This window comes from Hyperolius riggenbachi, chromosome 6, assembly GCF_040937935.1.
Source record: "Hyperolius riggenbachi isolate aHypRig1 chromosome 6, aHypRig1.pri, whole genome shotgun sequence".
In the NCBI taxonomy this organism is placed as follows: domain Eukaryota; kingdom Metazoa; phylum Chordata; class Amphibia; order Anura; family Hyperoliidae; genus Hyperolius; species Hyperolius riggenbachi.
This window is the reverse complement of record NC_090651.1, coordinates 114,162,704-114,176,911: the sequence shown is the minus strand read 5'-3', so window position 1 is coordinate 114,176,911 and position 14,208 is coordinate 114,162,704. Positions and strand designations below refer to the sequence as shown.

The 14,208-nt window shown below is 44.8% G+C and overlaps 1 protein-coding gene across 5 annotated transcripts in view; it reads right to left on the bottom strand.

Moving 5' to 3' along the window:
* Positions 1–450: 450 nt before the first annotated feature.
* DIPK1A (divergent protein kinase domain 1A) overlaps positions 451–14,208 on the bottom strand; it is a 228,858-nt gene continuing 215,100 nt past the window's right edge. For all 5 annotated transcript variants that reach the window (XM_068242602.1, XM_068242603.1, XM_068242601.1 and 2 more), the window contains 3 exons: positions 13,889–13,996; positions 8,967–9,143; positions 451–2,252 (listed from right to left, as the gene is read on the bottom strand). In XM_068242602.1, the coding sequence (XP_068098703.1) occupies positions 1,440–2,252; positions 8,967–9,143; positions 13,889–13,996 (1,098 nt within the window). In that variant the 3' untranslated portion in view covers positions 451–1,439. The remainder of the gene's footprint in view (positions 2,253–8,966; positions 9,144–13,888; positions 13,997–14,208) is intronic.

The window sequence follows — 14,208 nt, the reverse complement described above, 5'->3', positions numbered from 1 at the left end:
AGTGTCACTTACCACAGGGTAAATTGCTGCGAATGGGAATGTCGCTATTAGTACACACATTACTCAGTGTTGCCAGTGACTTGTGTAGAAGCCGACCCCTATACTTTTAGGAAGTGAATCAGACCTACATTTCTAGACTTATACTCGAGTTTATACAGTAATCAATCTAACAGTAAATCTGTCAGAAAATTGCATCATGTGTACCTAGCAAGACAAATCCTGTGAGCAGCGAGTTAGATTCATGTGATTTGTTACACAGCAGTACTGTGAACAGACCCATAGAACTGTATAGGGGGTGAGTTGACATGCAGAATTATTCTACAATTCAACTGAGCACTGTGAACTAGCCCTTAATCAAATCAAATGAAGTTAAGACCACAAAAAAAAACGAAAAAATAACCATACAAACAAGTAATCACAATCTAATAACACATCAGCCAGTCATTGTATCATTTTATAGTCCACATTTTAATGACATGTTAGCGTTCTGAACAATAGTGTGCAAATTTTCCATGCTAACGTATCAGTAAACTTTTTTTATTTTATTTTATTTTATTTTATTTAGTTCCATACATTAAAACAGCAGCTTTTTTCAACCACACTATGGCATCAGTGGTATTTGGCCAGCGTTCTTAAAAAAAATAATAATTGTATAAAAACGCCTTCCAGTTCCACCATTAGAAGTTTAGGAGGCAAATTTCACAGCATTGTAACATCCTGAAAGGAAAAAAAGTGAATGAGGTGAGAGCAGGAATCAGATTTTCAGCAACACCTCCCTGCAGCATAAAGGCAGACCCAGTCCACCAGTCACTGCACAGCAACAAGAATCCATGGGTCAACAATGCCAGCGGTACCGTGACCACCTGCTTTCACACACACTAAGATTCTGAGACACATGGATGAGCTGAAGAAAGAATACTATCTTGTCTTGTTTTTCAGTGTTTCCCTCACTCCATGACTTGACACAGTAACGGCACTAGGGGGCGCAGTAAGTGCGGACCGCACCAGGTGTCACCAGCAGAGGGGGTGACACCAAGCTCCAGGCTATGGTAGAGTGGAGTAGGCTATGTAAATACAGACCAGGCTAGTGCCTGATGTACTTCTCCCTCCTGCTCTTCTCCCTTCTGGCTGCTCCTTGTTGAGCTGATAAGAGTTCAGATGCCACCAGGGCCACATGGTGATCATCTTAACATCCCCTTATTACAAGCAACGTTACTACCTGGTGATGTTGGAACTTCATAGGGTAAGAGGGGTGACATGATGAGTTCCACACCATGTGACACTAAACCTAGTGACGCCTCTGACTTGACATTTTGATTTAAAAAAATAAAATAACACAAATATGGTTTGTAAAAATGAATGTGGACTCATCAACACACAAGTAAGTGCTTTAGTCCGACAGTGGCAATTATAATGGAAACATGGTTTGGACATGGACATTATGAGTCATTAGTATGGGAGATCTTCTTCCATAAAAGAGCTTTTAAATTGTTTAAAATAAGTGAATGTTGCATCTCCATGTTGTTGGTAGCAGCTTTCAGGGCAATGCATGAATAGATCTGTTTCTCCAACTCGTCTCGGATTTCTGAAGGGGTGCCGCGGAGTAGGTAGTCTTTTACCAACAGGCATATTTTTGCTAAGTTTGGTTGGGTAATGTCTGCAGTGCATTTCTTTTTGCTTTGGTCACACACAGTACTGCAGTCATTACCATAAATACAGTCTGAGTCAACCTCACAAGGTCGGTCCTTGATTAACTCCTTCAAGCTCATTTCTGGGACAATGTTCCTCAAGTCCACCACTTTCATATCGTATTTGTCATTATAACCAAAGTTTCTGGCACTTATATCACACATAAGAAAGTTTCCGTAAGGTCCATGGAAAATGTCTTCCACAAACTCGAGAAGGCCTATTACTATCTTTGCCTTCCTTGGCCAAGACGGGGTGAACCACTGGTCCATGCGTTTTCGTAGTCCTTGTGGAAGAAATACTTCAATGACCCACGGCAGACTTATTCCATAAAGGGAGGTGTATGGTACACGTTCTGTTATGTACAGATCCCCACAGAAGCCCAGTAGTTTTGGAGTGTGCTCCTTGTCCTGCAAGATCACCATCAGTAGAAATTCATTGAGCTGCAGAAGTGCCCAAGCAGATTTGGCCTCTGGAAGCGACACATGGCCATCTTTATTACCATCTGCTGCTGCTAAAATTAGGTTTACTAATTCACTGAGATTTCCTTGGTCGCCTAATTTTTTCTAAAAGTAAAAACAAAACAAAAAAAATCCATATTACATATAGCAATGCAAAACAAATGATATAATTTAAACAAGGAGCAGAACCTGTAGAAGATGCTGTTAATGGATATAGAACATTATCATGGAATGCAAAGGGAGGTGAGTTGGACAGTGAGTGAAGTGCAGCACAGTAACAATAAACTGCTCAAGAAACAAAAAGGAAATGATTTGTGATATGTTAGAGGAATGATGTGGACAACTGTGTGGGGAAAAGTGAGTATGCATGCATGTGCCTGATGATATGCTAGGTGAGGGAAATTGGACAGAGAGGAGGGAGTGAGGAAATGAGAGTGAAAGTGGGAAATGAGAGGTAAGGATAAAATAAAAAAATAAAATAAAAGAGGGTGATAGATATGGGGAATAAGAGTGAGAGAGGGTAAAGAGTGTGAGAGACAGAAGGGAGAAGAGAGAAGGAGAGAAGGGGGGGGGAGAAAGGAGAGGGAGACAAGTGAGAGAGGTGTGGGAGAAGAGAGAGAAGGGGGGATTGAAGAGAGGAGAGAGTGAAGAGTGGGAGAGAGATGGGAGAAGAGTGAGAGAGAGCCGGAGGAGAGACAGGAGAGAAGAGTGAGTGAGAGTGGGAGGAAAGAAGAGTGAGTGAGGAGAAAAGAGTGAGTGAGGAGAAAAGAGTGAGTGAGGAGAAAAGAGTGAGGAGAACTGTGAGAGGGGAGAAGAGTGAGTAAGTGAGGAGAAGAGAGAGTGAAGGAGAGAAAGGGGAAGAGACCTATTATTAAACTTATCCTCTCCAACCGCTTCCACCTTCAACATGCACACATTTGTTAATCTGATGTAAAAGTAAAATATAATTTTCTATGTCAAAATTTCATCAAAGATAAATAGTTCATATAAGATAGTGCTTGATGAAGAAGAGGTCCAGCGCACAAGTGATAAAGTCTCTTACATCCAGCTCTCCTCTCGCAGCGAAACAGGATAGGCCGTGAAACGAGGCTTGCCTCACCAAGTCACCACCACCTCACCCTTAAGACCGGGCATTCACCCTTTGAATATGACCCTCTGCAAGAGGAGTCCACGGCGCTTCTGGGGTACTAAATGGTCACCCCCTGCCTATCGCAATCAACTTCCCTCTGCTTAATAGCACAACAGGTCCTCTTTAAGCTGTTACCTTAAAAATAAAACATTTAAACCACTATAGCGTATGCATAGTGCACACTCAAATTTTATATGGTAAAAATTGGCTCAGAGTTTTTACGGGTTCAACCCATGCAAAGACCATCTGGCGGCTCCTGATAGTGCGGTGTAATCCAGGAGTCCAAGAGCCAGCACTGCGCTTGAGTAGAATGCTCCCAGCCACAGGAGCGCAACCGCAGGCGGCGTGTGTGTGTGTGCGCACCCACGCAGAGGCTGCAGACAAGAAGCTGCAGCAAGGGACACAAAGACTTCTAGGGACTAGAAGAAGCTCCATGTAAGTAAAGCTGAAGCTTTTTTTTAGGTCTCATGTATCCATTAAGAAGTGGTGACAGTCACTAGGTGAGGCAAGCCTGGTTTCACAGTCCATCCTGAATCGCTGCGAGTGGAGGACTTGTATATATGAGACTTGAGGCTCGATTCACTAAAGAGCGTTGCTGCAGCAGCACAAATTAAAAAACACTTAGAAACAGTATGCACACTACACGCGGTCCCCAGTTACGCACATTGTTTACATAGCAACATGCATTACTTTAAATGCTGGATGCCATGAAGTATCGCGACCATGATACTCCACTAGCGAGGTCGCTACTATGTTAATTAACGTAGTAGTGACCGCACTGGTGAAGTATCGCAGTGGACACTTATAAGACTCCGACCATTCTAATTCAAACAAGTAGCAAGTCACCTCATTACAAACAAGGCATATTTTATAGTAAAGTTGATAAAGACGAAAAAGAGTCAGTATGTGTTCCCTTTAGTAAGCTCTTACGTTATATGAACAATATATGCAATGTTATATTAACACTTAATATTTTACACATCATTTTTACAACGGGTTCCAGCTGAACTGCATAACGATTAGCTGTCAGTCCATTCGCTTAGCTCACAGTCGCTGTAAATCACGGCTATTTCTCTCCCTAAAGCTCTATACAGTAAGCTCTGGTCACATGAGAATAATGGAGAACAGAGCTAAATGGCTGCACTATAGTCTCTCGGAGAATCATGCTGTCAATAGCATCGATTTCTGTCAGTCTGATTACTAAACAGTTCTAAAGACAGAGCACATCGATAATCATTCCGCATTGCCAGCTGCCTGCATTGCATTGAGTGGAGCTGGTCTGTTACAAAAGCTTTTATCTGCATAACAAAATGCTTTGGCTAAAAGCAGAGGAGTACTTTTATACAGAAATAAATGGCAGTTTTAAAAGGTCAGATATTACAGCCCGGATAGTGAAAATGTCAGCAGCAAGGCCCAAGAATGATGTCCCTGTGATCAATGAATGATGAGTAGGCATGGCAGTAAGAGGGCTGCCAGTGCCAGGCTCTGCCCGTAGTTGTGACATTTTCTGCTACACAAAAAACGCCTCTACAGCCCAAGGAGGGCTGATTATCACCAAAGGGGTCACTTGCCAGGGTCTCATTCAATTTAACAATCCATACGGGTTATTAATCTTGACTTTCATCGTGGCACTTGGTTCTAGCATTGAATGGGAAGATAAGCAGGCTAAAAGGACCTTTATAAAATGGCAAATAAAATTGAAACCTTTGTGCTAGGCGAAAGCCAGATGTGTTCACTTAGCCGTGGTGGGGAGACACTGAGCAGTCTGGCTTTTAGCATCATTGATGTCTACCCCGAGCAAAGCTGTCAGCTAACGTTGGCTGCATTATGTTCACTGAACACGTTCAATTTTCTGTATTTAACAAATCAAATAATGCGGCTGAAATGAACCGCTGTAGCCAGCGCAGACAGGAAATGTGTCTGAGATGATGAGAATACAGAGGCACAAAAGCTGATGGAGCCATATAAAACAATTATAGGTAGGCATTGGTGGATGCTGACACAGCACAGCCCCCCCTTTCTGCCTCAGGCTGAGCATAACATGGGAATGAGCCAGGAGGGGCTGATCACATACCCAGGTCAGACTTCACTGTGCCATTAGAAGCAGGACTCTTGTGCATTAGACTACCATGGGGAACTGCTTCACACCTTAAAGGGAACCAGAGAGGAATCCATTGTTAAAATAGAAAAAGATTTTATACATACCTGGGGCTTCCTCCAGCCCCATACGCACGGATCGCTCCGACACCGCCATCCCCCGCTTCCTGGATCCGCCGGTACCGGGCCCGTCACTTCCGGCGGACGCGGCCAATTGTCCGCATCACAGAGGCTCCCTCCATACCCGTACGCATGTGGCTGCACAGTAGGCAGCCACACGCGTAACTGTATGGAGGGAGCCCCTGTGATGCGGACAATTGGCCGCGTCTGCAGGCCGACTGGCGGTAATGACGGGACCCGGTATCGGCGGATCCAGGCAGAGGAGGACGGCGGCGTGGGAGCGGTCCGTGCGTATGGGGCTGGAGGAAGCCCCAGGTATGTATAACATCTTTTCTTGATCCTCTCTGGTTCCCTTTAAGGGAAAGACACACAGCATATTGACATGTGGCAATCTATCCTGCAGGGGAACTGTTCCATACAGTTCAGATAAACCTAAAACCAACATATGGGCGAGACCAGAGAGAGATCCAAATGTAATTGAGCCCTGGGCACGGTAGTAGATTTGTGGTACTTTTGCTAAGCTGAAGTGGAAAGAGGTCAAAGAAGGTGACAGGTGGGGCCCTTGACACCCACAGGCTTCAAGCACCTGCCTAGGTTGCCTGGTGGATAATCCTGCTCTGGGTGGGCCACACTTATCAGTCCTGTACTAGCACCCACACAGCTCTACCATAAAGCTGCCACATACAACATTTTAATTTTAATTCCTATGTATACAGCAGATTATGTCAACAAGGAGATACCAACTAGACAGCTTACTAAATCTGAACATTTAATGGTCTGCTATGTCGGCTGTTTTCCCCTCATCTCCATCTCATTCACATAACATTATGGAGTTGGTTGGTTAAACCTATGTATAAACAATTTGGGCTGTTAGCCTGAGACAGGCTTGTGGTGAATGTGCTCAGCAAAGCACCTGAGGTATATAATGACCAGCCAATGAGTCGTATAAATAAACAATACAATTTATTATAAGCTCTCCAGGCAGGACAGCTTATAATACATTTTATTGTTTATTTATACGACTCATTGGCTGGTCATTATATACCGGAGGGTGGTAACCACCACCCCCCCCCCTCTTTTAACCACTTCACCACTGAGGGGGTTTACCCCCTGACCACCAGAGCAATTTTCACCTTTCAGCGCTCCTTCCATTCATTCGTCTATAACTTTATCATTACTTATCACAATTAAACGCTCTAGATCTTGTTTTTTCCACCACCAATTAGGCTTTCTTTAGGTGGGACATTATGCCAAGAATTATTTTATTCTAAATGTGTTTTAATGGGAAAATAGGAAAAATGTGGGAAAAAAATTAATTTTTCAGTTTTCGGCCATTATAGTTTTTAAATAATGCATGCTACTGTAATTAAAACCCATGAAATGTATTTGCCCTTTTGTCCCGGTTATAAAACCATTTAAATTATGTCCCTATCACAATGTTTGGCGCCAATATTTTATTTGGAAATAAAGGTGCATTTTTTTCAGTTTTGCGTCCATCCCTAATTACAAGCCCATAGTTTATAAAGTAACAGTGTTGTACCCTCCTGACATAAATATTTAAAAAGTTCAGTCCCTAAGGTAACTATTTATGTTTTTTTTTTTTATTGTACATTTTTAAAAAAATTTTTTATTACAAAAAAAAAAAAAAAAATTGGGAGTGTGGGAGGTAATGAGTTAATTTTTTGTGTAAAAGTAATTTATTTGTATGTAAAAAATGTGTAGGGTGTAGTTTACTATTTGGCCACAAGGTGGCCACAGTAACTTTTTGCTTTAACCTCCTTAGCGGTAACCCCGTGTGTGACACGGGGTAAGCCGCCGGAGGGTGCCGCTCAGGCCCTGCTGGGCCGATTTAAATAATTTTTTTTTTGCTGGACGCAGCTAGCACTTTGCTAGCTGCGCCAGCACCCCGATCGCAGCGCGCCCGCCGCTATCCGGTGCGGCGCGCGGCCCCCCCCCAGACCCCGTGCGCTGCCTGGCCAATCAGTGCCAGGCAGCGCCGAGGGTTGGATCCGGAGTCCCAATGACGTCCCGACGTCGGTGACGTCATCCCGCCCCGTCGCCATGGCGACTGGGGAAGCCCTCCAGGAAATCCCGTTCTTTGAACGGGATTTCCTGATCGGAGATCGCCGAAGGCGATCGAAGCGGGCGGGGGGATGCCGCTGAGCAGCGGCTATCATGTAGCGAGCCCTGGGCTCGCTACATGATTTAAATTTTTTTTTTTAAAAAACTGCTGCGCTGCCCCCTGGCGGTATTTTTCATACCGCCAAGGGGGTTAATGCGACCTCCAAGCGTCCTTCCGGAAGCTTGGAGGAAGTACTTGGAGGCTGGGTAAGTTTGTATCATTTCACAATGATCTCGCTGCCCATCGGAGAGCAGCGGATCATTGCGGGGCTAAGATCAACGGACGGGAATGGATTTTCCCGTTCATTGATCTCCGGGCGAGCGGGCGGCGGCGTTTACTAGCGGCGGGCGGCGTGTTTACGAGCGGGAGCGCGGGCAGCGGCGGGAGTGCGCAAAGTACGGATTTCTCCGTCCCTGGGGGTTAAAGGATGGAAAAAGGGACGGATAAATCCGTACGGGCGGGGGTAAAGTGGTTAAACAGATTTTAATTATTTTATTCTAATTTGGCGCCTTTGTCATTACCATTTATCTATTGATCTAGCCCACCCTTGGTGGAGGAGTGTATCCCCGTTTCTCCTGTCTACAGAGAGCGACTTCTTAATACCTGAGTGGGGTCAGGTCATAATTCTCTCCACCTGCACATCCAGTGGTTGCCTTTGTGGTAACTCAGACTTGTGAGTATATTACTTGTAATCTTTTTGTTATATTTCCTTTATCGTGACATACACTATATTAGGCTCTCGGTTTTCACTTTCTTGTATTCTTCCAAGCTGCCTCAGTAAAGCACCTGTACACTAGGCTTAAAACAGTTTACCTATGTTACGCCACTGAAGATAATCCTAACATTTCTACATTATCAACACATTGAATAAAAACAGGTGCCTTGTAGGCATACATGGTCTTCTTGGCGCCGGCGAGCCGAATGACAGCTCACTGTGCTGCTGCACCAATTCTGGCCGGCGTTAAATACTTTTCTCCCCTTGAGTCATCGCAACTTGGAGGGAGATGTAATTTGAGGTCCAGTGATCGCCAGATTCCCGAATTACCCTTGCATAGCCATAGACATAATAACATTATGTTTATGGCGGCACCCAGGTCAGGTGCGGCGCAGGGCAGTGCACATGCCAAAACTACCTGCTTCAGCCTTGTAGAGGCCCAGCCTGTCAAAAGACAGATTTGCTTGACTTTACTAGATCCTCCTCAATAACTGGTATAAGTTCAGTTGCCACTGGTGCCCGTCTATCTATGTTTTATGAGCTAGGAGAGTAGGCTATATTCAAAAGCCAGGAATTTGAATAGTGATACCTGAAAAAACACATGACTTAATCCTGGAGTACAGTAGTAAAACTTACTTTGAAGAGACTATGCACCATCTCCTTGAATTTTTGCACAGTGGTACCTCTCGTTGGCTTGTCAAACAGTACAATTTCTTTCCTTGGTTCCAGATCAGCACCAAAATCAACACGACCCAGGTCCTCCATCTGGCACTTTATTACACCTTCCAAGTTTCCCCAGGCACCCAAATACATCTAAGAAAAAGAACAGAAGTTTCCAACAACATACTGTTAGTCCATGCTGAACATTGCTATTGTCAGTTCTGTAATGTAGTGTTTTCATGAAGGATTGACATATATTAGGGGGATTTTTGAACTTGTGTAGAATGCTCATACTTGGACGGACCTATTTAATGAAATAACACAAACCCATTGCATGTTTGGCCTCCATTGCTGTACTAAAAGTGATATATGCACAATTACATTTTAAATTCAATTCAAGCCTAGCTGCTATATTATCTATGGGAAACACAATGGCACTGCTCCCTATGTGCATATAATGCAACTACTTACATAGTATAGCACAGAAATGCAGAATGGTGATCTCACCTGAATTTCAGTAAACAATCAAGGGGCATGGCATAGATCATGGTATCACTCTGTTTCCTTGTGTCAGCACACTTCCCCATTAACCTAAAGGTGCGTTTATAATTAATGTCGCCACAAGGATCAATAGTCGATCCCTCGGGCGACAGTCCAGGCTGAGTACTGTACAGATGCATTGCTAGCCTACAGATTGCTGGGTTGGGGTAGGTAGGTTGTGTACGACGACAATGCAGCGTACGATGGATTGGCATTGAGCAGGTGAAGAATGGACTCCTCTTGCACTAGGTCAAGACGATTCGCCATTCTGGGTCTCTTGGTGGTACACCAGGGCCACTGTATACACCATACAACCGGCCACCTCAGCCGAGAACCCAATCACATGTGTATGTGGCTTTAGGTTCTACACAAGACCATAAAGGTGATATGCTGTGGGAGTTTTACTGCCCTCATAACTGCTGTCTTTTTTCAACCATGGTTCCCTGGAATTCCAGGGTTCAGGGTTCCTTGAGTTCTTTGCAGAGGTTCCCTAGCATTTTTTCCCTTCAAGTTGAGAGAATTAACCCCAACACTGGGCAACTGTAATAGCAAGTGCAATAATGGGGGGCATGAGATGGGTGTCCTGTAAAGGAGAAACATAGAATGGGGACTGTTACAATAATAAAGTGTTTACCCTCGCACACTTTTCATAACCAACCCTACTCTAAAATAAATTCCTTCTCCTTCAGTTAACTCCAGACCGCCACGCGGCCGTACTCAGGAAGGCACAGCATGAACAGAAGCACAGCCACATAACAAGCTCTCGTCAGACATTTCCCGGGGGTTTGCTCAGCAACAGTAGGGGTTTGGAGGATGTGGGAAACCTCTGTGGGATCCAAATGATTTACTCTTCTGAGGCAAGCATTTTTTTTTTTTATACTGCCTCGGGTACACTTTACAGGTGATAAGTGCTCTGAGATTCAGTGTTTCTGTGGGGGTTTCCCTGCACATACCCAGGGCCGGATTTAGGGGCATGCACCCAAGGCCTGGGACTAGGGCGACAGAATGAACTGTAATACATGGGGGCGGGTAACAGGTTTACTGTACCTGTTACCCTCCAAAAGCCGCTCCATTGGTTCGCAGCCAGCCGCCCAGTTTGCACAGTGTGTCTGCAGACTGCTTGCCCGTGTTGACAGGCAGATCAGCTGCCGGGGGCTGCCGCCCTGTATACAGCAGAGCCGGAGCAAGCAGCAGTGAAAGCTGTGAGAGCCTGCATTTGCAGAGCAGACTCTCTCTCCTGCTCCGGCTGAGTCCCGATTCCATTGTCCTGGCTGATGTCACAGTCGCCCAGTGACCCAGGCGACAGCTCTCAGCTCTGTGCTGCTAAGACAGCGGGCAAGGAGTGCATTGGCTCAGCCCGCTGTCAATCAAAGTACTGGCCGGCCGTGATGTCACCTCCCTGAGCCCGCCCACCCAGGAGTATGTGTGTTGTGTATGGGGAGATCTCGTGGTGCTGCTGGAGCTGAAAACAGTCCAGAATCCCAGGGCACAGGTGCAGCACAGATGGTCTGAAGACCCCCTTCTCCCCTAGAAAGAATGTTTTGCAGCTTCCAGACTTTCTGGCTTGTGTGGTGAATGCTGGGCTCTGATGGACTATTAGTTTGGCAGGTGAGAAAAATGCTGTGAGTGAACTTACTAGTTAGTAAGGTCTCCACCACCCACCTTTCCCTCGCCAATGTAAAGGGATAAGCATACAAACTTGGAGGGGATGTTTTTTAAAGGATCTCTAAATAGAAGAAAAAAATGCCAAACAGAACTTACCTGGGGCCTCCTCCAGACCCCCCCCCCCCCCTCTTGTAGCCCATGAGGTCCCTCGGTGTTCTCTGGGCTCCCTCCGTTAGACCAATGTCAGCTCCATTAGTGTGCGACTTAACCGAAAGTCGTGTGCAACTGCGCATGCGCGGCCTGTTCATGCGGCCGTCGCCTTGAGTGTTCTGCACAAGTAGGAAAAACGCATTTGTCCTTTCGAGATCTGTGTGTGCGCAGAATGCTCAAGGTGACGGGCGCACAAACAAGACGGGCAGCGCATGCTCAGTTGCGCTCGACTCCTGCCAAATAAATGTGCTAACGGAGCCACCAGCGATCGAAAGGAGGGATCACAAAGGACCCCAAGGACCTCACAGGCTATGGGGTACTGGAGTAAGCCCCAGGCAAGTTCAGTTTGGCATTTTTGTCTTCAGCTCAGGGTTCCTTTAATGCACTTTTGTCTCTGCCTCTGTGCGCTGCGCTCCACATTGCGTTACATCTCACCAATACTTTCAGCTGTTAAGGCAGAAGCATTGGCGAGATAGAATGCGATGTGGAGCACAGCACACAGAGGCAGAAACAAGGCGAGTTCAACCCCCATGCCACAGTGGCATAAGTACAAATTCAAATTCTGTTTTTTATGCTTTGGAACTCGGTTACAAGTTTGTATGCTCATCCCTGATCTGTACTTGTGATCAGAAGATAGGCTGGGAGTGATGCCATACTGTGGGCAGAGAGTGGCGGAGGCTGGCTCTGCATCCAGGTTATGTTCAGCTGGATCTACCGAGAGCTTATAGTATATCTGACCCGAGGCAAAGCTACCTATGGTAAGCATCTAATGGATGACCCACATACCTTTGTGCATTTTCTGTTTCTCTGTGTTCGCCACTGGCAACAAAATCACTTCCCCGAAGAGGAATGGACAATGCACAGAGGAATGTGGATCCAGAATATACACAGCTCTTTGGGCCCTTTTCCACTAGAGCGATTGCGATTGCTGAATCACAAAGTCGCAAATCGCTAGTGATTTTTAAATCGCTAGGGTTGTTACTTTATCATAGAAATCATGAGAAATATTTTCCACTACAGTGATTCGATTTGGAAATCGCAATTGCTTTCTGGAGCGATTTTTACAATGATAATGCAATGCAAATGAAAATCGCAATAATCGCTGGCGTTTGTGATTGCGATTGCTGGTGGAAAAGGGCCCTTTGCTCTTTCCCTGAGTAGCTTTGCCTTGGATCAGTTATCTGCACCTGAAGCGTGCAGAAACTCAAATAAAAATTGAAGGGTGACAGAGCACTTACTGCCGATATGCTTCCTGCTACGCCTTGTCTTCAGGGTCCCCCCTTTCCCCTATTCCACATAGTTTTCTCTTCAAAGTGTCCCCGACGTTTACTGGGCTGTGAACAGGTGCATCTGGACTTCCAAACCATGTGCGCCCAGTGAAAGAAAGAGCCTGTGCACGTCTTCTTTCTTTCATGCACAAGCACTTTCTTTTGCTTGACATGTGTGGTTTAGAACTCGTGCTTGCTAAATTCAGATGTTCCTGTGCATGGCCACAGTCGCTTTCTACAGAGTGAGGGGCCAGTTGAATATTAAAGTGGATGGGAACACAAGGGACCCTGGAGACAACAAACGGCATGAAGATTTTCAGGAGTATGTGAATTCACAAATTATATATATTTATTTTTTTAGGTTTACTTTAAAAATAAAAGCAAGCAGGTGTTACTTTGTGGATGACCCTCTTAAAAGAAATAAAACGGTATACCCAAGCAGCTCAGATACCCAAAACCAGAAAACAAAATGTCTCATTAATTGACTATAGGAAAATGACGGGGGGGGGGGGGGGGCACTTGGAATCAATGGGCCTAGGGTGATAAAAAGTACAAATCCGGCCCTGCACATACCTGCATTTCTCTTCAACTGCATTCATGTAGGTAGACAAGGACATATTATCACTACACTCTGACTGTTTCTAGGTTGGTTAAACAACTGCATTTCCCAGTTTTCAAAACCATCAGTGTGTGATTAAGTCCCATTAGTTTTGTACAATATCAAACCCTCTCAGTCCAGTTTTCCCCTTCTATGTCAGTCTGTATGTTTGTTATATATGTTGATTTGTTATCTGCACTTCCTTATTGATTGTACAGTTCTTCATATGTTGCTGCTTTATAAAATATAATGATTTATTGGCAGAAGGGTAGTGTTCCCTCAGTGCAACCAATAGAACGATGCTTCTGCAATGCAAGAGCTTATGAATGATTTCTTTTGGCAACCATTCAAATTATCTGAGGAGATTCTTTTCTCACACACTTTCATAACTGTTGTCTGTCAATCATATAATTGCATTATGTAGCTCTAAGTCTAAAAATAATCAAGCCTGGCCCGTCTCTGGAGAAGGGTCTCTGGCGTAATATCCGTAATTTTAAATTAGATATCTATAAGAGAGAACCTGGCATTGTCTTCCCTCATGAAAATACACCAGGAAATCCACCACTTCAGATGTTGCAGAGCTGCAGCTCTCTGAGCAGCAGAAGAGGTAATATAACACAGCGGGTGCATCATTTCCAATGTAATCACTAATAAAGCACAAAGAATCCAAAAGTCACCTGGTTGTTTGCTCTGGTTGACAAACATTTTCCAAAGTAAAGGTTTTCCTTGGAGCAGAGACCTTCACAGGCTGATCCGTCAATAATACCTTTGCTATATTTGTCACACTGGAAACAAAAGAGCAAACAGTCAATCTTCCAGATGTAAAATAAAATGAAGACAAAACACTGCCAGTGCCGTCTCTCTATTTTTAGTATGGCATTTCTTTTTAGTATGAACACTTTTTAAGACATTTACCATCTTCACTATGTCCAGTTCCCCCATCACTCAGTAAAGACTTCTAGCACCTAGAATACTCTGCCTGCAATGGCAGCCAGGG